Consider the following 27,376-nt stretch of genomic DNA (forward strand, 5'->3'; position numbering starts at 1 on the left):
GCTGACCTAGTTGATACTTACATTGTTTTGTTTTGTTTATGATTTGACCTGCTGACCTAGTTGATACTTACATTGTTTTGTTTTTTATGATTTGACCTGCTGACCTAGTTGATACTTACATTGTTTTGTTTTTTATGATTTGACCTGCTGACCTAGTTGATACATGTCCAAGATACATACTCAACTTATTGAGATTTCTTACTTAACCCTTTGCATGCTGGGAAATTTTTCATCTGCTAAAATGTCGTCTGCTGAATTTCTAACATTAGCATTTTCTTCGTGTTTTTTTTCAAAGAATATTATCAGAATAGCAAACAGTTTGGATCCTGATGAGACGATACGTTTTGTGGCATCTCATCTGGATCCAAACTGTTTGCAAAGGCCTTCAAAATTCGGTTCCCGCTCTGAAAGGGTTAACAATCTAACCAAACTGCATCAATATTGAGTCACAAATGTCGCCTCTACAGTAGTAAAAGGTTTTTGCAAGATTTTACCTAGTGAAATTGTTTGTGAAGCATCTTACACAGATTAAAACTCTGAAGAAATATAAAATCAGCCAAGGTATTGTCAAGATAAAGACTATATTGTATCAAGAATGGATGTAAAATGTGGCTTCTAGATAGTTCACAAGCAAGACGATGATTTTTATAAGATTTGACCTGGCGACCTTATTTTTGGAAAAACATAGGCAAGTTTCATCATTGGACTCGATATTGTAATGGTACGCATTTAAACCAAGTTTCATCAGCATTTAGTGATAAATGTGGCCTCTAAATTGATAACAAGGTTTCTAAGATGTCACCGAGTGATCTTGTTTTGAACTCTTTTGACTCAGTCTCTACCTGAATGTTGGCAGGATAACATTATACACAAGTTTTTTCAAGAGGGGATGAAAAATGTGGCCTTTTATACATCAATAACGAGGTAAAGGTTGACCCATGATTCATCTGCCAGACATTGGCTGATCACAATTGTTCACCATGAGCACTTGGTGATAAACAAATAATATAAACAAGAGCTGTCTCCATAGGATGACATATGCCCCCAATAAATGCTTTGTAAGTAGTTATTGAAATGCACTCAGTGACCCTGTGACCTCGTTTTTACCGGGCATGACCCATATTCGAACATGACCTAGATATTGTCTAGATACAACTTCTGACTAAGTTTGGTAAAGATCGGATGAAAACTATTTGAATTAGAGAGCGGACACGAAAAGTGTGACAGACTGACAGACGGACAGAGTGAAAACTATATACCCCCTTTTCTTCCAAAGGGGGCATAAAAAACAAGAACTTGATTGTTATGTTTCCATTTTTTTTAGGTCCCAATTGTAAGTATCAAACAAAAGCTTCTTTTAATCGCTTATTAAATGCAAAAACTGTCTAAACACTACAGAATATTTATAAGTTGATATAAAATTGATCATTTGTAAATGATAAACAGTATTTTGTATAGACTTGATTGGCAACACAAACATTGCTGAAGGTCTGGTCCACTGCGGTTGCAAGGGCTGATCATGTTGCCGGGGCTAATCACGTATGTTGCAGGGTGGATCCAAATCCAAAACCTTTGGGTCCAAAATGTTTGCTGTAGCAATCTGGAACATTTACAAATTCTCCATTAACAAAATAAAAACAATCTTCCATTTCTACATGCAGTTGAAGCTATGTAATTTAAGAAATACTTTTTTTGCTAAGTTATGCTTATTATAGTTATACCGCACCGTTCAAACTTCATTTGTGTTGGAATTAACCGAGGTCAATAACAAGCACAGGGCCCGTATTCACCAAAAAATTCTTAGACTTAAGTCTAAGAATAAAGAATATTCTTTAAATTGATATATTCAAATATTGCTTGAATTTTAAGTCAAACTTGGCATTAAACACCTCAATCTATATCACTCTTCATGTACAACATTTTGTTAATGAAATAATCACCAGGGGAGGCCTGTATATATTCAAACACTGATCGCATTTCCCTTGGTTCCAAGTCTATTCTTTACTCTTAAGTCTAAGAATTGGTTGGTGAATACGGGCCCAGGAAAGAACAAAAGATCTGTTTGTCAGAAACACAATGCTCGCTATTGCTCCGCTTGAAATAAAATTTCAATATGTCATTTGGCAGGTTTAGAAATGATCTCCCTTTTAAAGCTTATTACTTTCCTTGGATTGTATTTTTTGACTTTTGACATAGAAGGATGACCATGACCTTTCACCACTCAAAATGTGCAGCTTCATGAGATACACATGCATGCCAAATATCAAGTTGCTATCTTCAATATTGCAAAAGTTATCGCAAAACTTTAACCAATGTTAAAGTTTTGGGACAGAATGACAGACAGACAGGCCAAAAACAATATGCCCCAGATCATTTGATCTGGGGGCATAAAAACTTTGCTTATTAATGTAATAACCAACACATTTTATTTAAATATAACATATTTTCTACTGTAAATTTTTTAATGATCTGTCTAAAAATGTTTGGAGGCCATTATGTGGCTAGGGCCAATTACAGACATCCGGCCCAGCTCTAACGTGTGTTATCCTTTATGTTGCATAATACTATTTTGTTCCTTCACTAAAATGTATTACAGAACCAGCTTTCCGTACTTAAATTTTCATTCAATTGATTACGCAATTTATGACGTATTTCATGTGACGTAATTTTGAGACGAAACAAAGTTTAAGCAAGACTCTCAGAATTTTAGGGACAACAATTCCGTCGTGGAGAATTTTTATTTGACAGTAAATTATTTTTAAGAAGGGAACAAATCCAAAACGTATTTCGGATTGTATAATTGTGTATTTGCCAAGCATAATTAGGAATAAAAATTGTGTAATCGCTCCACCAAGTCATTCAATTTCGTAATTTGTGTTTTTGGTAAAAGTGGTTAGCATTTGTTACAATAGATTAACACATGGAATATAAGTTTTTAAGGTAAGTGTCTTTAACTATAAATTTTGCTGTTCAATGAATCTTGTTAAATCTCAAAAAGAGGCATACATTTAATGTACAGAAGAGTTTCAGTTTCAATCGATATTTCTATTATCCAAATCATGTACTATATCTACATGCTGAGTTGTGGTTAATTTTATTTATCACTGTTGGCTGAGACTGAATATGGACGCCATTTTGTTCAGTTGAAGCCGTGCGATCTGATTCTTTTCTGATATGAAGAAGAGATGTGTTTGTCAGAAACACAATGCCCCCCTTTGCACCATTTTGAAATAAAATTTCAATATATCATTTTGCAGGTTTAGAAATTATCTCCCTTTTAAAGCTATTTACTTCCCTTGGATTGTATTTTTTACCTTTGACCTTTAAGGATGACCTTGACCTTTTACCACTCAAAATGTGCAGCTCCATGAGATACACATGCATGCCAGATATCAAGTTGCTATCTTCAATATTGCAAAAGTTATGGCCAATGTTAAAGTTTTCGGACGGACTGACAGACGGACAGACAGTTAAAATGCTATATGCCACCCTACCGGGGGAATAAAAATTTGCCCGGCTAAGTGGGCCCATATTAATTATATTGGCCCGCTAGATGCAAATTACGGCCTGCATGCTACATCGTTTTGTTACTATGTATAGTAACGATATATAATATTACTACATTACCCAATACTTGGCTACTTTGTAGCAAAAAATATAATTATGGGCATTTTTCCAGTTCAATTGAATTTATCATATGTAAAACATTTCAGCCTGGACATACCATTACTAAAACATAATTTTACAAGAGATATTTATGAAATGAAGCCTTTTAATGCAGATGATAGCAATAAAAAGCACTTACTAATAATAAACATTCAAAGGAAATTGAAAACATAAACCTACTGAAATATGTATAACAAAAAAATGTGTGGAAATATGGGTTAACACTTTCCCCTATAAGAAGCAAGTGAAAATGGCTTTTTCTACCAGCATACAACCTGACCAACCTGTGAGTAACTTGAAGTCTGTTCAGGTTTTATGCTGTTTGCTGCTCATCGGTATCTAAGGTAAGGTTATGAAGCCTTAAAAACTCTAGAATCTAGTAAGAAAGGTTCTTAATTAAATTTAACTTTCTTAGGGACAACAAATGCGTCAAAATACATATCTATGAAGTAAAATGCAGGAGGAGGAGGGAGGTGGGGGGTGGGAGAGTGGTAAGAATAGGGCAGATGGTGACAGTTTGTGTGTAGGGAAACAGGTATTAGCGCTATCCAAACTCTCCAACACCCCACAACACTACTGTGCTTACTTTTACAGAAGAGGTCTTCCTCTCTCTGAGTCATAGTGTGGGAGTCCAAGGTCTTACGACAGCCTGCACACCGGAAACACTGCTTGTGGTACGTCTGCAAGTGATTCATGGGAATGTAAACAACATCAAGTTACTTGAGAAAAATTGATAGGAAAACACTTAGCTTCTTACCTTTGGAAACAAATAACAATCCCAGATTTAACTTTTAAGAGTTTTTAATGTTAAATTTGATAGTTTAATCAAGGGCCTGAGTTGTTTTTTCCATGATTTGTTTATACTGTTAGACTTTGCCAGTGTTTTCAATTCTGTTTGCAAAGAACCATAATAAATGTTGCACATTTTAAACATGAAGTCTAAACATTTGCAATCAGTAAAACACAGCTGCATCAAATACCTGACATGCCTGGTTTAATTCAATGTACAGTCTATATCTTTACTGAACCAAGGACAGGGAACTCTTTCTCCTACCTTATTAGCCCCCATGATTTTCTCAGCAAAGAACACTGACTTGCCACATGCGGCACAAATCTCCCCACCTCCCACTGACAGGCCAGTTCCATTTGCTAGCAGGGGGGCAGCTTGGGCCTTGCTAAATGATGACACATTGCTGTAAGAGATATTGACATGTGTATATATATATATATATATATATATATATATATATATATATATATATATATAATCAGGTTTATTGCACGTCAGACCAAGAATAAAAAACTTGTGAACAGCAGATTAAAGACGCGTCCGAAATTAATGAGAGTGGTCGAACATTTTGCAAACTGAAAAAATCGGAAAACAATTTAAGAGACTTTAGGCTTGTGATGTACATATCGATCGATTATCAGTGTCATTGTGTGTCTATTGATAGTTATCATTGTTATCACTGTGAAGTTCTGTAATAAATATCATAATATCTGAGATAAAAGTAAATAACACTTATTTGGTTTTGTTATTGTCAGTACTGTAAAATTCAATCAACAAGCAGGCCATAACTTAGACTACTCGCATATGAGTAAACACTTAGATACAATTCACTCGCGTTATTAGATAATGATCACTCTATGTACAAAATATGTATCGTATGTATAAAAATGAAAGTAATTAGTATTGAAAGGCATGGGCATCACTGCACTGTGACATACTGCAGACAGAAGAAAGCGGTTTAATGATTTCTCTTAGTGAAATAATGCATATTGTCTTGTTCATATGAAATACAAGTACTAACTCAGTTAGTTGAGCACAAGAACTCCTCTAGGAAAACATGACTGTTTTATTACAGAATTTCAAAACACGCTCAAGATCATGTTCCTTTATTCCATACCTACTGCTGAGCTGGCTTTTCAAGAAATAAAAACATAACACACAAAATATTGGTGACACTTACTCCCTGGTCACCTCAAACGCTTTGCCGGTATCCATGGATAGCCCAGATGCTCCCCCAGCAAACCCGTAGCCCTTGGGCCCGAACATTTTGCCGTGACATGCCTTACAGAACACCTCCCCTTCGTGATCTGCACAGGAAGTGCTGTCCAGAATCTTGTTGCACTTAGCTGAAAGACATGTGTTTATTCAGTGATTTATCTTGTTATTAATTAAAAATGAAAGGATTTTAGTTGTATGCGAAATTTCAGCTATATGAAGAACATAACCTATTTTTTTTGTATTTACCATCTTCAAATAAAATTAATTCACTTTAAATGATACCTAACTAAAATGTATTAAAAAGCATTTTTAAACAGAAACATGCACACAAGCAAGAAGCATAGCATTTTTGAGAGAAGGCAGACATAGAATACCACAAACGCATTGTATTAGGGTTTTTTCTAGACATTTTTGGAAAAGGAGCTGGGCAAATTGGGATTTTTTAATTTGATAAAGTGCTTAATTTAGGCATTTTTACAAACATGCATACCCCCCATATGGGCTGTCAGTTGAAGTGGCAGCCATTGTGTGAAAATGTTTTTTGTCACTGTGACCTTGACCTTTGACCTAGTGATCTGAAAATCAATAGGGGTCATCTGCCAGTCATGATCAATGTACCTATGAAGTTTCATGATCCTAGGTGTAAGCATTCTTAAGTTATCATCTGGAAACCATTTTACCATTTTGAGTCACTGTGATCATGACCTTTCACCTAGTGACCTGAAAATCAATAGGGGTCATCTGCCAGTCATGATCAATGCTCCTATGAAGTTTCATGATCCTAGGCGTGAGCATTCTCGAGTTATCATTCGGAAACCATTTTACTATTTCGAGTCACTGTGGTCTTGACCTTTGACCTATTGACCTGAAAATCAAAACTCAATAGGGGTCATCTGCCAGTCATGATCAATGTTCCTATGAAGTTTCATGATCCTAGGCCTAAGCATTCTTGAGTTATCATCTGGAAACAATTTTACTATTTCGAGTCACTGTTACCTTGACCATTGAGCTAGTGACCTGAAAATCAATAGGGGTCATCTGACAGTCATGATCAATGTACCTATGAAGTTTCATGATCCTAGGCCTGAGCGTTCTTAAGTTAGAATCTGGAAACTATCTTGTGGACGGACAGACGGACCGACATGAGCAAAACAATATACCCCCTCTTCTTCGAAGGGGGGCATAAAAACTGGTTGGCTCAATTTTTTTGGGGGACAGCGCTAGCCCTGGTAGATAGACCCCACAACACCAGTACATAATATAATCTGCAAATGTGGTCCTAAACTGCATCCAAGAACGAGTCACTGTGACCTTGACCTTTGACCTAGTGACCTCAAAATCAATAGGGGTCATCTGCCAGTCATGATCAATGTACCTATGAAGTTTCATGATGCTAGGCCTAAGCGTTCTTGCGTTATCATCCGGAAACCATCTGGTGGACGGACATGTGCAAAACAATATACCCCTCTACTTCGAAGGGGGGCATAATACAATTTAGATATAATATCAATTAGAAACTTCTTACTAAAAAAACATTTTTTGTAAATCTTTTTTTGGGGAAATTAAGATTTTTTTCACAATTTCAGTTTGTGGTAAGGTCTGTTCTGGGACTGGGTCTGTTTTGCGGCATATTTTTAAATAGCAGAAAAAAACTGTGTATACCGATAACTTTATTTGTTCTAAACAAAACAGGAGCTGTCAGAGGACAGCGCGCTTGACTATTCGAGTGCTTGACAGTATAACATAAGCCATCAATCATGGAGGGGGGGGGAGGGGGGGGAGGATGGTTTGGGTGGAGTGCATTGTGGTATGTCAGGTAATTGTTGTTTTGTCGAAGTATGTATCAAATGCGATCATTAATAAAGGAGTCATGGCAATGTAAGCAAAAAATATTAATTTGACCTTGAGAGTAAAGGTGATTCAAAGGTCAAGGTCAAATTAAACTTGCCAGGTACAGAACCATCATGATAGTAAGGCCAGCATTTTTTTAAAATTGTTTTACGGATTTTTTTTTTTAATTAAAATCATGAAAAGTGAGCAGTCTTCCAAAAAACAAAACAAAAAAAACTGTCTAAACTGATTATTTTTTTTATTTTTGAAAATTTTAAATTAAGCCAATTTAACCTTATGTATACTTTCATTAACCTTAAAGTGTTTTATATATCTTATTACACTGTTGTTGAAGCTTTTTTATAACAAGGGCTGTTTGTAAAACATGCATGCTCCCCATATGGGCTGTCCGTTGTAGTTGCAGCCATTGTGTGAATACGTTTTTTGTCACTGTGACCTTGACCTTTGACCTAGTGACCTGAAAATCAATAGGGGTCATCTGTGAGTCACGATCAATGTACCTATGAAGTGTCATGATCCTAGGCAAAAGCGTTCTTGAGTTATCATCCGAAAATCATTTTACTATTTTGGGTCACCGTTACCTTGACCTTTGACCTTGTGACCTCAAAATCAATAGGGGTCATGTGCCAGTCATGATTAATCTACCTGTGAAGTTTCATGATCCTAGGCATATGCGTTCTGTAGTTATCATCCGAAAACCATTTTACTATTTCGGGTCACCGTGACCTTGACCTTTGACCTAGTGACCTCAAAATCAATAGGGGTCATCTGCGAGTCATGATCAATCTACCCATGAAGTTTCATGATCCTAGGCGTATGCATTCTTGAGTTATCATCCGGAAACCATTTTACTATTTCGGGACACCGTGACCTTGACCTTTGACCTCGTGACCTCAAAATCTATAGGGGTCATCTGCGAGTCATGATCAATCTACCCATGAAGTTTCATGATCCTAGGCGTATGTGTTCTTGAGTTATCATTCAAAAACCATTTTACTATTTCGGGTTACCGTGACCTTGACCTTTGACCTAGTGACCTCAAAATCAATAGGGGTCATCTGCGAGTCATGATCAATGTACCTATGAAGTTTCATGATCCTAGGCCCAAGTGTTCTTGAGTTATTGTCTGACAACCACCTGGTGAACGGACTGACCGACATGAGCAAAGCAATATACCCCCTCTTCTTCGAAGGGGGGCATAATAATAGTAAACATACTTTTATATATATTTATATGTAAAAGCACCTTTCGCATGTATTAAACTATATTGCTTCAATAGAGACCATTAACCACGCCAGGTGTGTAGTGTATTATAGTGATCGTTAAACTTTTGTTGAGTGTTAATCATATGTATGTTTATAACAAATATAGCATGCATTTGACTTAAATAAAAAAGAATTGAAAAGTTTTTAAATTGTTTAATAGCTTTAAATAACAACCAACTTTGTAACTTTCATCCATGGGTGGAATATGCACACTAAAAAATACTATTTAATATACAACAGACTTGCTTTTTATATTATGATAATTTGTATCAATCATGAGAAAAAATGAGCCACATAACTGGAAACTGGCAACCATTTTGGCTCCAAAAGAGCAGTCTGATCAGGATCCAAACTGTTCAACATAATTGTCATTCAGTCAGTACTTCTAAAGATGTTAAGCGAACACTTTGGATCCTGATCAGACTGCGCTTGAATTGATCTTGATCCAAACTTTGTGTAGTGAAAGTTCTAGTACATAAAATGTGAATATTTTATTTAAGAAACCGTGAGTTACAGACTTATAAAAACATGTGCTGCATTTCATTTATATTCAGAGAGAGTTATAGTGTTTATATATATAAAGTGAACACAAGACCCGTCTGTAGATCTGCCATAGCGATTAGCACTTTTCTATGGAATTCTATAGAAAATGATATGGAATTCTATGGAAATCGATGGAAATCTATGGAATTTGATGTAATTCCATCCATTGGCCAATTTTCCATCTGACGCTGTTATGGAATTCCATGGAATCTCTCCTAAAATTCCATGCTTTTCTACGGAATACATGGAAAACACTATGAAAAGTTGGACTAAGCCATTTATTTCAATGGAAATCAGATGGAAAATAACATAGACATTTTCTTAGATGGAAATCAATGGAAAATAACTTTGAAAAATTTTGCTGGTTGTCTGAAATGTATTTGTAGTTTAATACATGTATGAATTTTTTTGCATCATGTGTTTTGTATTTAAAAGAAAATGCAATAAAGATAATTATAAATTTGTTCTAGAAATTGGAACAGTTTTGGGACTGTTCCATATATGTGTTCTAAAACGTATGTTCTGGAATTGTTCCAAAACAGTTTTTTAAGAATAAATCCAGAACATTTGTGGAAAATGGCTTAGGACTGAAACTGTTTCAATAATGTCAAGAACCTTTTTAGAACATTTCAAGGACAAAATATGGTCAAGAAATTTCTAAAAATGTTTTAAAATGTAGTTCTTGAACACATCTAGAACGCTTTAAGAACCAGTAAGTCCTACAAAAGTTCTAATGGGGAATAAGAACACATATAGAACACCTTACAATATCAACTAGCCAAATGGACTTCATAGTAGCGACAGCAGCAGCAGCAGTAGTAGTAGTAGTTGTAGATGTAGTAGCTGTATTAGTAGTAGTAGTAGTTGTTGTTGTAGTAGGTGTTGTTGTTGTAGTAATTGATGTAGTAGCAGTAGCAGTTGTGTTTTTATATCAATAGAGGTGGTGGTGGTAGTAGTAGTAGTAGAAGTAGTAGCATAAACAGTTGCTGTAGCAATAGTAGTATCAATAGAAGTAGCAGTAGTAACAGTTGTTGCAGTAGAAGCAGTTGTTGCTGCTGCTGTTGTTGTTGCTGCTGTTGTTGCTGCTGTTGCTGTTGTTGGTGGTGTTGTTGATGCTATAGTAATTAAAGTAGTAGTTCTGCAGAAGTAGGAGTAGTAGTTACTTTCAAAGCAATTTCTACAAGTTTAAATTCCTTAACCCTGTCCAAGTGGTATACACACTGTTTTTTCTTAATATCAAACTCAGCCAGTCCAGGTTGTCAAATAACAATCTATCTGATAAGCCCAGCATGTGCTGTTCATCAGATGTTGGGTATGTTTGCTGCAAATCTTTTGGTTATAAGATATTACAGCCTTTTCTAATTGGCTGAATTAAAATACAGAAAGTTTACCTGTTAGATTGAAACATGAAACATGGTGGACAATGTACTGGTTTAACTTGTTAAAATAAAGTTAAAGAAATTTAACAAACAGAAGAGTAGACTTTCTTAAAATACTTATGTATTTATATCATTTGGAAAGTGACATGAAATATTGTAAAATAGTGATGCATACAGTGTTTGAGCAGTCTGTCTAGGAATAGAACAACAATTGAAGGTTTGTGATTTTTATTATTTCTAAATATTCCTTTAAATTTAATCTTCTTATGACATTATTGTAGCCATATTTTATGTGATATTTGAGGTTTTAGTATGGCAAATATTAGTTTAAAAGCAGCTGTCACCTAAATTTTCACTTAGTGGAGTTTGCAGGTTGAAAAAGGAAGTAATAAGACCTATGTAGAGAAATTAATAACGTTGAATGTAGTATCGGGATTTTATCATGCAAGGTTATGGAACTGAGGCTAAGGGAGTTTTGTAGTGTGCATGTTGAGCACTCAATGCTCATTAATGGTGTTAATATTTATTATTATCCCCCGCCATAGGCGGAGGGATATTGCTTTTGGGTTGTCCGTCCATCCTTCCATCCTTCCGTCTGTCCGTCTTTCCATCCATCTGTAGCCATATCTTGGAAATGCTTTGGCAGATTTCACTGAAACTTGGTATGAGTACCGTAATAACTCTATGTTTTCGGACACTTAAAAATAATAAAAAAATTTCTTGTCCGAAAACTTAGATACGAAAAATATTCACAAAATACAGGTGTCCGAAAACTTAGAGTCGAACATTGAAGTGTCCGAAAATAGCGTCAATCGTATCAACGACTACCGGTAATAGAACGCGCTTGTAAAATACCATGTCGTATAGTAAAAATTACAGTTATATATGTTTGCACTGTATTTTAAAGAATTTTAAATGCTTAATTTATTTAACAGAAAGTTACTACAAGGTTGTACTTTGACCAACGAGTTCAGAAATGAGCATGTGATGTACCGATACTCGCTAGTATGAACCTGTAATTAACGCAATAAAAAAAGCAAACTATAAATTCTTCGTTTGTTCATTTCCGATAGTTGTTGTCTAATACCTTCCATTGTTCGTAAAACATGCAATAGGGTGCATCACACTTTGAAGCGTATAGTATTTGTCAAAGTTATTTTACTGAGAAGGGGTAGTAACATTGCGGTAGATAATTGAACTGTTAATTGACACTACCCCTGGTAATTGTCATAACGCTTATGCTATCGGGCGAAACCATTGTTTAATACCGGTTTACCGTACAAGGTTATTTACCCAATAAGGCAAATGTAATGGTCCGATGCCCTCAGGCATGCACCTGCCATGTTTGATGATGTTAATCTGGTTGTAAAACCCCATGATCGAAGTGTCATTAGATATCGAAAACAGGACCGAAATTTAGTAAAATAGCGCTGAAAAATTTACTGTCCGAAAACTTAGAGACATTAATTATGGACGAAAACTCGTGTGTCCGAAAATTAAGAGTCACGGAAAATAATTATTTTTGCTAAAAAAAGGGGTGTCCGAAAACTTAGAGTGTCCGAAAATATAGAGTAATTACGGTATGTATATGGATAAGAGGATGATGCATGCAAAATGACATTGTACACCATTAGTTAATAACAGAGTTATGGTCCTTTGTATCTTGAAAAATGCTTTTTTGTGTGTCCAAGGCCATATCCTGGAAGTGCTTTGGCGGATTTCATTGAAACCTGGTACGAGTATACATATGGATAAGAGGATGATGCACGCCAAATGGCATTGTATACCATCTGTTAAAAACGGGGTTATGGCCCTTTGTATCTTTAAAAAATGCTTGTTTGAGTGTCAAATATAATACTTATGTGTCCAGAAGCATATTGGCGGGGGATATCAATTCAACGTATTTGCTTGTAAATAAAAAATTAAACCAATGGAATTGTTTTTTAGGTATCTGAGTGTGCATTTTCATACCAATAGAATTACACATCATTCTAATTATAACAATAATAAATTTGTACTAATCATACCAACAAATTAAGTTATGCTTAGTGCTTTGCAATGATTTCACTTCGTTTTTAGTTCTCTTTCTAAAGACCATTTAACAACTTAATATTTAAAACAATACATGAATTACGTTCCCTATACATTTTCATTACGTGCTTTAATTACCATTGACCAGTTGATGGAAGATACTGCAGAGTTTGGCAGGGAAATAATCCAACAGCAAAGCCGCTCTTTTGGTGCATTTACCTAGAGGACTTACAGGGCCACAAATTCATGGTAAATATTGTCATGCCCTGGGCTAGATAAGTTATTTAAAGTTAACCACCTGAAAGTATTTTGTCTTTTTGGAATTCAATATATCCCGTCTGTAGATCTGCCGTGGAATCATATGGAATTCTATGGAAATCGTTAGATGGAATTCCGTGGAGTATTGGCACTAACTTTCCATCCGATTCCATGCAATCAATGGAAAAGTGAAAAAAAAACAGAAGAGGGACTTGATATGGGATGGAATTCCATAAAATGCCGTGGAATTCCATAGAATTCCGTGGCATTCCATATAATGCCGTGGAAATCCATAGAATGCCGTGGAATTCCATAGAATGCCGTGGAATTCCATAGAATGCCGTGGAATTCCATAGAACGCCGTGGAATTCCATAGAACGCCGTGGAATTCCATAGAACGCCATGGAATTCCATAGAATGCCGTGGAATTCCATAGAATTATATGGAATTCCGTGAAAAGATATGGAATTTAATAAAAAGCTGGAATAAAATAGAAAAAAACAGATTATAGATCAAAGGCATTTTATCGATTTTGAAAAACAAATGTGAATGTAACTAAATGTTTCATCATAGAAGTTAAACAAGAACAAGATCTGGCATCAATCATTGACCACACACATGCAGTCACAGTACATATTCAAAAATGAGTGGTTTTACATTTTCATAAAGTACCAACTCTCTTAACCACAGGCATGCATGCACACATTCAGAAACACATCCATAAACATGCCCGCATATACAGGTGAGAAAAGAAAAACTTATAAAAGGCACAATATAAAACATAGAAGTAGAATTTTACATTTCTCTTATGACAAGTATACTTCCTTTCTAACATATGTTCATAAACACACACAATTACATGCACACACACATCACGCACAATTGTTCTAGAGTTTTTCTCATAAGTTTTAACGTTCAACAACTGTTCCTTATTAATTCTAGAACACTTTCAGTATGATAACAGAAGTTCAGTTCTAGTTGATGTGTTCCAGTACAATTCTAGAAAAGTTCCGAAGGTTAACTTCAAAAATATTTAAGTCTGAAACCAACTTTCTAGAAAACAAATTCCCATGCAGACAACCAGTATTCAAGTACTGAGCATAGTTAATAATAATACATAACAAATTAACAACTGTTGTAAATTTGTTATTTATTATACTATGCTCAGTACTGTTGAACACGGACTTTATTCAATTATCCAAGTTTCAAATTCCTAAATTAAAAAAAACACAAATAAATAAAGACAAAAAACAAACACAAAATACAATTCACAAAATAAATAACTGGTCTTTTTTATACAAGAAGTAACCGAAATAAAACATGTCACTAGCCACAGACTGCCAGGCTTAACACAGAGGCTAGTTTTTAAAAATGTTTGTACAAGTCTTCCACTGCCATTTTCCTTTTCTTCTGAGAATATTGAACACCAGTCACTGCCTCCGGGTCCTTTTTGGTATGAGGTACATTGTATACTGCTCACATGTGCTCTACAGAATAAAAAATCATAAAAATGTCTAAAGCAAAGAGTTATTTCCATTCAAACTATAACAAGAGATTGCAAAGCAATATGGTCCCCTACCTGTTAAACTTCACTATTTTTAGTTTGTTAAATATATTTGTTGCCATAGCAACCAGAATTCTTGCATTATAAACAACATGAAATGACGTGCAAAATGTCCTTATTGTCATCTGTTCATGTTTCAAGTTTCATGAAAAAATACTTAGAACTTTTAAAGTTATCACAGGATCCAGAAAAGTGTAACTGATTAAGACCAATATATTGAATTCCAAGACAAAATACTTTCAGGTGGTTAACATAAAATAACTTATCTAGCCCAGGGCATGACAATATTTACCATGAATTTGTGGCCCTGTAAGTCCTCTAGGTAAATGCGCTTAAAGAGCCGCTTTGCTGTTAGATTATTTCCCTGCCAAACTCTGCAGTATCTTCCATCAACTGGTCAATGGTAATTAAAGCACATAATGAAAATGTGTAGGGAACGTAATTCATGAATTGTTTTAAATATTAAGTTGTTAAATGGTCTTTAGAAAGAGAACTTAAAACGAAGTGAATACATCGCAAAGCACTAAGCATAACTTAATTTGTTGGTATGATTAGTATAAATTTAATATTGCTATAAATAGAATGATGTGTAATTCTATTGGTATGAAAATGCACACTCAGATACCTAAAAACCAATTCCATTGGTTTAATTTTTTATTTACAAGCAAATACGTTGAATTGATATCCCCCGCCAATATGCTTCTGGACACATAAGTATTATATTTGACACTCAAACAAGCATTTTTTAAAGATACAAAGCGCCATAACCCCGTTTTTAACAGATGGTGTACAATTCCATTTGGCGTTCATCATCCTCTTATCCATGTATATATACTCGAACCAGGTTTCAATGAAATCCGCCAAAGCACTTCCAGGATATGGCTACGGACGGATGGAAAGACGGACAGACGGAAGGATGGAAGGACGGACAGACAACGCCAAAACAATATCCCTCCGCCTATGGCGGGGGAAAATAATAAACATTAACACCATTAATGAGCATTGAGTGCTCACCATGCACAGTACAAAACTTCCTTAGCCTCAGTTCCATAACCTTGCATAATAAAATTCCTATACTACATTCAACGTTATTAATTTCTCCACATAGGTCTTATTACTTCCTTTTTCAACCTGCAAACTCCACTAAGTGAAAATTTGGTGAAAATATGGGTGACAGCTGCTTTTAAACTAATATTTGCCATACTAAAACCTCAAATATCACATAAAAAGGTCTACAATAATGTCATAAGAAGATTAAATTTAAAGAAATATTTAGAAATAATAAAAAACACAAACCTTCAGTTGTTGTTCTATTCCTAGACAGACTGCTCAAACACTGTATGCATCACTCTTTAGCAATATTTCATGTCACTTTCCAAATGATATAAATACATAAGTATTTTAAGAAAGTGTTTTTAATGGAAAAACTCATGAACTCTTCTGTTTGTTAAATTTCTTTAACTTTATTTTAACAAGTTTAACCAGTACATTGTTCACCATGTTTCATGTTTCAATCTAACAGGTAAACTTTCTGTATTTGAATTCAGCCAATTAGAAAAGGCTGTTATATCTTATAACCAATAGATTTGCAGCAAACATACCCAACATCTGATGCAAAGCACACGTTGGGGTTATCAGATAGATTGTTATTTGACAACCTGGACTGGCTGAGTTTGATATTGAGAAAAAACAGTGTGTATACCACTTGGACAGGGTTAAGGAATTTTAACTTGTAGAAATTGCTTTGAAAGTAACAACTACTCCTACTTCTGCAGAACTACTACTTTAATTACTACAGCATCAACAACACCACCAACAACAGCAGCAACAATAACAGCAGCAACAGCAGCAGCAACAACAGCAACAGCAGCAGCAACAACAGCAGCAACAACAACAGCAGCAGCAACAACAACAGCAGCAACAACAACAGCAGCAACAACAACAGCAGCAACAACTGCTACTATTGCAACAACTGCTACTACTGCTACTTCTATTGCTACTACTATTGCTTCAGAAACTGTTAATGGTACTATTTCTACTACTACTTCTGCCACCACAACCTCTACTGATATAAAAAACACTACTGCTACTACATCAATTACTACAACAACAACACCTACTACAACAACAACAACTACTACTACTAATACAGCTACTACATCTACAACAACTACTACTACTGCTGCTGCTGCTGTCGCTACTATGAAGTCTATTTGGCTATTTGTAAGTGTAAGGTGTTCTATATGTGTTCTAATTCCCCATTAGAACTTTTGTAGAACTTACTGGTTCTTAAAGCATTCTAGATGTGTTCTAGAACTACATTTTAAAACATTTTTAGAAATTTCTTGACCATATTTTGTCCTTGAAATGTTCTAAAAAGGTTCTTGAAATTATTGGAACAGTTTCAGTCCTAAGCCATTTTCCACAAATGTTCTGGATTTATTCTAAAAAAACTGTTTTGGAACAATTCCAGAACATACGTTTTAGAACACAAATATGGAACAGTTCCAGAACTGTTCCAATTTCTAGAACAAATTTATATTTATCCTTATTGCATTTTCTTTTAAATACAAAATACATGATGCAAATAAATTCATACATGTATTAAACTACAAATACATTTCAGACAACCAGCGAAAATTTTCTAAGTTATTTTCCATTGATTTCCATCCAAGAAAATGTATAAGTTATTTTCCATAACGATTTCCGTTGAAAAAAATGGCTAAGTCCAACTTTCCATGGTGTTTTCCATACATTCCGTGGAAATGCATGGAATTTTAGTTGATATTCCGTGGAATTCCATAACAGCTTCAGATGGAAAATTGGCAAGTGGATGGAATTCCATCAAATTCCATGGATTTCCATCGATTTCCGTAGAATTCCGTAATATTTTCTATGGAAATCCATAGAAAAGTGCTAATGACTATGGCAGATCTACAGACGGGATTGGTCTAAGTCAGTTACACTTTTCTGGATCCTGGGATAACTTTAAAAGTTCTAAGTATTTTTTCATGAAACTTGAAACATGAACAGATGACAATAAGGACATTATGCAACTCATTTCATTTTGTTCCTATTTCAAGAATTCTGGTTGCTATGGCAACAAATAGACTAGAAATATTGCTGAAAATGGTGGAGTTTCATTGGTAGGAGACTTTTATTGCTTGGCAATAGTCTTGTTTAAGATATTTTTTGTGAATTTGTTTTTATGAAGGTGAGTTCAATATTAACATGCCTTGTCAAACAAGAGCACGGCATAACAGGTGCCACACTCCGCTAGGGGTGCAGTTTTGAATAAATGATAGCTTGTCAGATTATTTTTTTTGAAGGTCACAGTGACCTTGATCTTTGACCTAGTGACATAAAAATCGGTGTGGCATGTAGAACTCATCAAGGTGCATCTACATATGAAGTTTCAAAGTTGTAGGTAGAAGAAATTAAATTTAAGAGCCAATGTTCAAAACCTTAACAAAATGTTAAGGTTTTAGCACGACGTGGACAACACAACAAGCTGGCTATGGCAATACCTCGGGTTTTCTCCGGAAATACCGAGTAAAAATTACCAGAGCAAGCAGGGGACAAAAATTCCACTCGTCCGCTCGTATTGACGAGTGAAATCTTGAAAGGACGAGTGAATTTCCCTAAAGCTCTAGTCCTACAGGACGAGTGAAAAAAAAACTGATGTTAAAATATGTATTTTCTGACCAGTAAGACTCTTTTTCATTAAATAAAATCATTTCTTATAGCATATCTATTCCGAAAGTAGAACGCGAATGAACCGGAAATCGTAATTGTAAATTTCATACAGCAGGTGTGCGTTGTTATGCGAGACTGAGTAAATATTGGCTTTTTGGTGTAAACGTTGCGCGTCCATGTTGACAGGGAACCATCTGACTTCATTCACTGTAAGTATTGATTTTTTTAAAGAATTATTTTACTGCGAAGTACGGTTTTAAACCAGTCTGAAAAATGTCTCACGTACGAGCGTTCTTTAAAGGGGGCAGGAGCGATGTTCATCCATCCGAAATGGAAAGCACGCAAGCATTAGAAAAAGGAAAAAACAAATTTGTCTTCGTTTATTTATTTTGTGTTCCTCATAAATAAAGTAAGTTAACATTTCTTCTGTGATCAGCTGGCATGAATAACTAAGTAAGCAGCATTTTAGCAGTGATATAGGAAACATTATTAGTCATATCAGTTCTTTGCAATCTTTCTTTCACACATATTTGAAGGACAAGTGCATGTGTTTGCAGGACGAGTGAAAATTTTAATGCACTTGTCCTGCAGGACGAGTGCAATTTATAAATATTTTTGTCCCCTGGCAAGGTTAACTAGAAGAAGCAGAACAACCTCTGTGTGCACAGAAACTGCTAAACTATTTTCAAAGTTTTATTTCCTTCAATTGGTTTTATTAATGGTTATTTCAAAACCACAAAGCACCGGTACTGCATGAAACTTTGCTACGAGGTTTGTTGGAATACCTATATATCTCATCTTACCACATTGGAGACACATCTTGTGCCACTTCCGGCCCACAGCGCGGACCTCCTCAGCGAAGTAGACAGTCTTGTTGCACCTAGGGCACGAGTCGCCGCCCCCCAACTTTCCTCCACCCCCGTTACGCTCCAGGATGGGGGCCGCCTGAGCCTGCTGATAGCTTGAGACATTCCTGGAAATCAGCAAAAGTAGATCAAAGCAGTTTTAACTGAAAATTCTTTTGTATCTAGATTAATCTTTGGCCCATAGGTACATTTGGGTATGTGTACGTTATTGTTTAAACAACTGATTGAGAGATGTAGGAACACCCAAGGTACAGTCATTAAGCAGAGTGAGTGTAAAACTTCTATAACTATTTAAACGACACAACTACTACTCTGAAGGTGGAAAAGTTTTGAGTTAATTTACTAATCATTTTTGGAGAAATGCTATAGTCAGATAATAATGTAAATGAATCATAAATTACATGTGTTTTGAAATGCTCTGGACCAAGCCACAAATGTAAGCAAATAGCAATATGGGCAATCAATATTACCCAGTGTTTTCAATCAATATTGCCCAGTGTTTTCAATCAATATTACCCAGTGTTTTCTTTCCACCAGTTAGGGAATGAGGCCAGGTTCTTTTGGACTGGGAAAATGTGCAGCGTTTTGACTAAAATTGAGGAATTAGTGTTGTTGTTTTGCTAAAAAATGCTTAAAAATTGAGAATTCAAGTGTTTTCAGTATTATATTAACTTAGGTTGAACTTATACGGATAGGAGTTGAACAAAAAAAAATAAGATTAAAAAAAAAATGTTTTTTTTTTAAACCTTCCTTTGGGAATTTTTAGCTTCCATTTGGGAAAAATATGTACTCTTTTCGATTGTGAATTGGGCCGATTACCGGACCTGAATTTGAATGAGAAAAACACTGTTACCAATAATTTCAAACCCAATCGTGAAACCTACAAGGATGGCAAAACACTAATTAGGCCTTATACTAGGCCATATACAAGAGTTCATTTCAAAGGCAATGCTTATACAAATACACCTACCCACGAGTCACCTCAAAAGGAGTTCCAGTGTCCATGGATAGACCAGATGCACCTCCTGCAAACCCGTAACCCTTGGGCCCGAACTTCTTACTGTAGCACGCTTTGCAAAACACCTCATCCTCGTGGTTTGTGCAGGTGTAGCTATCCAAAAGCTTGTTGCATTCAGCTGGAAAAACAATAATATGAATTAACATCTTGAAGTAGCAGATTTTCAATAGTGTCCCTAATTATCCTGTGCATTTCCTACAAGCTATTAATGGACTACACTTTCAGTCTCCTTGGTGAAATTAACCCATTTATGCCTAGTAGACTCTCCCATCCCTCTAACTTTGATCAATTTATTTCCAAAATTAGGAATGTCTAGTATATTAATTTCTATATTTAGAATACTTCTTACAGAAATTCCTTTAAGCAAACAGCGCAGACCCTGATGGGACGCCGCATCATGCGGCGTCTCATCTGGGTATACGCTGTTTGCCAAGGCCTTTTTTCTAGACGCTAGGCATAAATGGGTTAAGCAGTTCAATCCCTGCTCTATATATCAGATTCCTGACATTGCAAACATTACTGTCAGGGAACAGAAGAATGAGGTTCAAGGTTTTAAGATTTAATTGAAATCAAAAACAAAACTTTCTCTTAAAAGAGATATATATCCCAGGCTTGGCGAAATTGGAAAAAATCTGCCGGTCATCTGGACAGGCATTTCAGAAAATGTGCCGGTCCGGAGAAAATTTTGTCGGACCGAAAAAAAACAACACAACTATGTAGATTAACATAAATAATGATGATCATCCAACGAAATATGTAACAGGGCATCTAATTGATCAAACTATATTTAACTTACCAACGATATCCATTAAGGCATTATAACAACGTAAACTAAGTATGGAGGAAGTATCGAAAATAAAATTGCGGTTAACGGACATTAACTTGTACAATTTTAAATGATAACTTGTTTGAGACCTATGATGAGTGCATGTTATAAAGATATCACTAGAACATTGTTTATATTTTATATACAACCTTTTTAAAGCCATGCTTCATACAGAAATTCATATTTTAATGTCCTTATCAACTCGAAAAATATGTCAAAGCTACCAAGATCTTTTTTGTTAGAACGCAGTTGCCGATTTTGCGACTGAGTTTGAAGTAGGTGTTGTGTAACCAGTTGGATTTGCTAATTGTACGCAACAAACTTATCGCAAACATCAAAACAATGAGCAATTTCATTTTCATGATGTAGTAAGGGATTTGCTCTTCGAATTTTAAACATTGAAATTTTTTTTATTTGTTTGCATTCATTTCACATTTTGCCGGTCGCCAGGACCGATATTCTTGTTAAATCTATCGGACCAAATGGAAATCTGCCGGTCAGGACCGGCGGACCGGCAATTTCCCCAAGCCTGATATCCAACATGCTGCAAACAGACTATAATAGGCAGTGGTTTTTTTCACTTATAAGGGAATGATGGTGGGGCCCGTCCAAATGGTAAAAATGCGTCGTTTTTTAGGAAAAGGGGAAAATTAAAAATTCACTCTTTTATAAGTAATTATATTTATTATGTGAATACACATGTTTGTATGAATATAATATTCACAGCAGAATGTCTCTGTCCTTTTTCTGAAATATATATATCAATGATTTTTTCAACATTAGTTTCTGACAGTTCAGCCTTCATGCACAGTCTCCGTTTTCTTAGCCATTTTGAGTCTATATGAGTTTTTTTAAATCAATTAAATGGCAAATTTGAGCAGTTTTTATCAATAAAATGGACCAAATTGAAATGTTTTTATCAACAAATATTGAAACAATATAGATACATCAGGCCTTTTCCTGGCCATTGTGAGAGAAAAATGCAATTCATGTGAAAAGTCCACTAATTTGGGAAAATCTAATTTAATACACTTGATAATAATTAAAAATCATATAAATTATAGTTATATACTTTGTTAGTTATTTATGAAATAAATTTGAGATATTTTTATCATGATTATTTAACAGTTCTTTCTAAGAAAAAAAAAAAAAAAAAAAAAAAAAAAAATTAACATCTGGAGGGGATTTTTTTTACAAAATGGGGGAATAATATGTACTCTTTTTTGAGGGGAATGGGGCCGAATATAGGCCCCGAAATTGCCATAAACAAATGTCCCCCTATATGACGTTTGACATTGTAGGATGACCTTGACCTTGTGAAGGATGACCTTGACCTTTCACCACTCAAAATGTGCAGCTCCATGAGATACACATGCATGCCAAATATCAAGTTGCTATCTTCAATATTGCAAAAGTATTCATAAAATAAGCGATTTGGGCCACATATATTTGACCTCTGACCTTGAATGATGACCTTGACCTTGCACCACTCAAAATGAGCAGCTCCATGAGATGCACATGCATGCCAAATATCAAGTTGCTATCTTCAATATTGCAAAAGTATTCATAAAATGAGCGATTTTGGTCACATATAATTTACCTCTGACCTTGAAGGATGACCTTGACCTTGACCTTTCACCACTCAAAATGTGCAGCTCCATGAGATACACATGCATGCCAAATATCAAGTTGCTATCTTCAATATTGCAAAAGTATTCATTAAATGAGCAATTTTGGCCACATATATTTGACCTCTGACCTTGAAGGATGACCTTGACCTTTCACCACTCAAAATGTGCAGCTTCATGAGATACACATGCATGCCAAATATGAAGTTGCTATCTTCAATATAGCAAAAGTTATTGCAAAATGTTAAAGTTGGCGCAAACAGAAAGACAGACCAACAGAACAACAGACCAACAGACAGACAGGGCAAAAACAATATGTCCCCCACTACTATAGTGGGGGACATAACACTTGATAATAATTAAAAATCATAGAAATTATAGTTATATACTTTGTTAGTTATTTATGAAATAAATTTAGATATTTTTATCATGATTATGAAACAGTTCTTTCTAAGAAAAACAAAAAACATTAACATCTGGAGGGGATTTTTTTTTACAAAATGGGGGAAAAATATGTACTCTTTTTGAGGGGAATGGGGCCGAATATGGGCCCCGAAATTGCCATAAACAAGATGTGTTTGTGAAACACAATGTCCCCCTATATGATGTTTGACATTGTAGGATGACCTTGACCTTGTGAAGGATGACCTTGACCTTTCACCACTCAAAATGTGCAGCTCCATGAGATACACATGCATGCCAAATATCAAGTTGCTATCTTCAATATTGCAAAAGTATTCATAAAATAAGCGATTTCAGGCTGTCAAGTAACCTTTTTTTCAAAAAGTAGGAAAAAATAGGAACTACTTTTGCAAGAAAAGTAGGAAAAAAGTAGGAAAAAGTAGGAACTTTTCCCTCAAAAGTAGGAATACATAATACTAATTTTTTAGACACAGGTCCAGGAAACATAGCTTGAAACAGAGCAGGAGTGCCATCAAATGTTCTGTATGGATACCCACTTGAAGCTACCTTAAGGCCCCAAAAGATTTCAGCCTTTTGTACCTGTTCCTTATGTGATGAATGTACTTGCATACAGATAGATTTATCCCCACCACCCTGAGAGCTGCTTGGCTTTGGGGCACTTCCAAACAAACGCTTTTGTGAATTATCATGCATGTATTTCATGTTTTCCTTGTGTTTTTATCCATCTGCATGACTTATCAATTAATTAGCACCAGAATTACTACAAGATGGACTTCATTCAGACAGTACAATATCTTGCAAACTCATTGCCGGTATCTTTCTTGCACCACGATCCAAGTGTTTTTTCACTGTTGTCCCACTTCTCCATCCATGAAGGGTTAAACTTTGTTTTCCCACTAGGCATTTTAGCACTTATAGTGTATCTATGATAATTAAGTTTCAAGCAAAGCTACCCTGTTAAAGAAGTATACATGTAATTAGATGCTGTTCATTTTGGTGTATCATCAAATAAGTGGTTAGAGGTCTTCTGTGTATCGAAATGGTAATATATTGTGCATGTTATATCCTTAAGCATGCCAAATATCAAGTTGCTATCTTCAATATTGCAAAAGTTATGGCCCATATTAAAGTTTTCGGACGGACACACAGACAGACAAACAGAAGGACTGACAGTACAACTGCCATATGCCACCCTAACTGGAGCATAAAAATGTATCAGGGCGTTTAGGCTCTGTGCATTTATCTTTAATTACTTAGCATGATGTACCTATGATATCAATAGAACATCATATCCGTTGTCATGTACACATGTAATACAGAATTTATTACATTATATTTGTAAATGATGAAAACTCTGCAAAGCATCAGTTTTATCATTTTCCAATAACTTGTGTAATAAATTCCATATTACATAACCACTCATTCAATACATGTATCTCTATATCTCTACATTCCAAACAGCAATATCATGTAAACATGCATAAGGTTTGGTCAAATTGTTGTCAATGGAAACAAAATAAAACTGGAATAAACAATGCTCTTGCATCACTGGGAACTGTGTAAGGTAGTGAAGTCTGAAGTGTACAAATGCTAAGGAAGTAAGCAAGGCACTATTGTTACTTCAAAAAAACTTGTCAATAATTTTAAAAGTTACATAAGAAATAAATATTTATGCTCCTGAAGAGGTGCTAGCAGACAGTCAGCATGGGTTGTCAGGTCTCATCTAGATGAATGCACATTAACAGGGATACAGTCATGCCATAGATTCATTTATCCTGCAAGTTTACTAAATAAACTCTTTAAAAAAAAAAATTCTCCATTGAAAATGAAAAGTAGGAATAGTAGGAAGATTTGGTAAAAAAATAGGAAAAAGTAGGATCCTGATGAAAAAGTAGGAAATAGTAGCAAAAAGTAGGAAAAAGTATGACCGCTTGACAGCCTGCGATTTGGGCCACATATATTTGACCTCTGACCTTGAGGGATGACCTTGACCTTTCACCACTCAAAATGAGCAGCTCCATGAGATGCACATGCATGCCAAATATCAAGTTGCTATCTTCAATATTGCAAAAGTATTCATAAAATGAGCGATTTTGGTCACATATAATTTACCTCTGACCTTGAAGGATGACCTTGACCTTTCACCACTCAAAATGTGCAGCTCCATGAGATACACATGCATGCCCAATATCAAGTTGCTATCTTCAATATTGCAAAAGTATTCATAAAATGAGCGATTTTGGCCACATATATTTGACCTCTGACCTTGAAGGATGACCTTGACCTTTCACCACTCAAAATGTGCAGCTTCATGAGATACACATGCATGCCAAATATGAAGTTGCTATATTCAATATAGCAAAAGTTATTGCAAAATGTTAAATTTGGCGCAAACAGACAGACAGACCAACAGACAGACAGGGCAAAAAACAATATGTCCCCCACTACTATAGTGGGGGACATAAAAACACTGATAGGACAGGTTTAGTTTACATGGAATTATGAATGATTGAAAATATCAAGTGTAAATCCCATATTTCAAACTCCTCGTGGTTGCTAAATTAGCAATATATGCAATTTTATAATTGCTATCATTTGAAATTGAAAAAAAAACAAGGGCTGTTTGTAAACCATGCATGCCCCCCATATGGGCTGTCAGTTGTAGAGGCAGCCATTGTGTAAGTACGTTTTTTGTCACTGTGACCTTGACCTTTGACCTAGTGACCTGAAAATCAATAGGTGTCATCTGCCAGTCATGATCAATGTACCTATGAAGTTTCATGATCCTAAGCCTAAGTATTCTTAAGTTATCATCAGGAAACCATTTTACTGTTTCGAGTCACTGTGACCTTGGCCTTTGACCTAGTGATCTGAAAATCAAAAGGGGTCATCTGGCAGTCATGATCAATGTACCTATGAAGTTTCATAATCATAGGCATAGCCTGCTTGAGTTATCATCAGGAAAACATTTAAGTTTTGACTCACTGTTACCTTGACCTTTGACCTAGTGACCTGAAAATCAAAAGGGGTCATCTGCCAGTCATGATCAATATACCTATTAAATGGTCAATTTGCAATTTAATTGACACATGTAACTGTTGAGATGTTGGACTAGGGGAACTTTGGCAGCCATCATCCTCACGCCATCAAACACGCCTGCCATCATGTAGGCATGTCACCACAGAAGCAGGCCATCACATAGGCACCCCATCACAGAGGCATGCCATCATGAGTCACATCATAAGGTAGGCAGGCAACCACCTAGACAAGCCATCATGTAGGAATGCCATCACGTAGGTACACCATCATGAGAGCATGTCACTACATAGGCATGTCACAATGTAGGAAAACCATCATGTAGACACACCATTATGTAGGCACACTATCATGTAGGCAAGCCATCATGAAGGCACACCATTACGTACATACCCTATCATGAAGGCATATCACCATGTACACTACACATCATGTAGGCTAGCCACCACGTAGGCACACCATCATGTAGGCATGCCATCATAAAGGCACGCCATTACGTACGTAGCCAATCATGTAGGCATATAACAACATAGGCAAGCCATCATGTAGGCATTAGTGTTTTTCCCAGGCCATTTTAGCGTGGCGAAAAGCCACGCCGCCCTCCCGGATCGCCACTCTGCCCTTTTCAAAGGCAAATTTCGCCACGCGCCTTTTTTTCAAAGGCAAATTTCGCCACGCGCCCTTATCGATAACATCTTTATTGCCTTATGATCTAACTTGGTCCGCAAAATCAGCTTCCTTGATTGTCTGTGACGCTCCGACTGTGCTTGATTTACTCGCGAGACGGCAACGTCTAATCGACTATATAAATTGAGTAGATTTAATCTATTACACTGCTCGATTTATAGGTAGGTCTCTGACTGCTACAAAGCTGTGAATTAGTCATGCGTGAATAACCCCGTGTCAGTATCAATCGATAATGCCGAAGGCTATGTTATACCAAGCGCACTTTTCGGTCGGCAATGTGTTCTCCTCCACGATAAAATCATTACTTCGGGACTTTTGATGAAAAACTCGATCTTATTCTCGTTGCAATTGTGCATTGCATGCATTATTCAGTTATATCAAAACATATATTTGTACGCATAATTACATTTAAAATCACAAACAAGTTTATTCTTAACGTTTTCTTCTTTAAGATAATGAGATCTAATTATTCAAATAATTACTGAGACGTATACTAATTTAACAAAATGCGAATGGCGTATACGATTTAACGTTGCTATGCGCACCTGTCGCTTACATCATTTGACATTTTATCAACATGGCGGACTATACAGAATTAAATTGTGACATCGGCAAAAAGGGCAAATAACGT

At 35.7% G+C, this 27,376-nt stretch overlaps 1 protein-coding gene and 1 long non-coding RNA gene across 5 annotated transcripts in view; both read right to left on the reverse strand.

Moving 5' to 3' along the window:
- Nucleotides 1–27,376, reverse strand: part of LOC127856753 (cysteine and glycine-rich protein 1-like) — a 75,958-nt gene that overhangs the window by 5,253 nt on the left and 43,329 nt on the right. For 3 of the 4 annotated variants that reach the window (XR_008038201.1, XR_008038200.1, XR_008038202.1), the window contains exons 3-8: nt 20,098–20,263; nt 19,065–19,234; nt 5,637–5,802; nt 4,721–4,859; nt 4,253–4,346; nt 49–1,600 (exon numbers count right to left, since the gene is read on the reverse strand). Coding sequence is in view for 1 of the 4 variants with exons in the window: in XM_052392970.1 (XP_052248930.1) it covers nt 1,536–1,600; nt 4,253–4,346; nt 4,721–4,859; nt 5,637–5,802; nt 19,065–19,234; nt 20,098–20,263 (800 nt within the window). In the remaining 3 variants the exon portion in view is untranslated. Of the gene's footprint in view, nt 1–4; nt 1,601–4,252; nt 4,347–4,720; nt 4,860–5,636; nt 5,803–19,064; nt 19,235–20,097; nt 20,264–27,376 lie in introns of those variants that run through there. The other variant, XM_052392970.1, reaches the window with a different exon arrangement.
- On the reverse strand, nt 14,306–16,416 carry LOC127856829 (uncharacterized). Its single transcript, XR_008038203.1, has 3 exons — nt 15,862–16,416; nt 14,858–14,958; nt 14,306–14,488 (listed from the first exon to the last, which is right to left on the reverse strand). It is a non-coding gene; the product is annotated as an uncharacterized LOC127856829 (long non-coding RNA).

The sequence above is a fragment of the Dreissena polymorpha genome, chromosome 1, assembly GCF_020536995.1.
Source record: "Dreissena polymorpha isolate Duluth1 chromosome 1, UMN_Dpol_1.0, whole genome shotgun sequence".
In the NCBI taxonomy this organism is placed as follows: Eukaryota; Metazoa; Mollusca; class Bivalvia; order Myida; family Dreissenidae; genus Dreissena; species Dreissena polymorpha.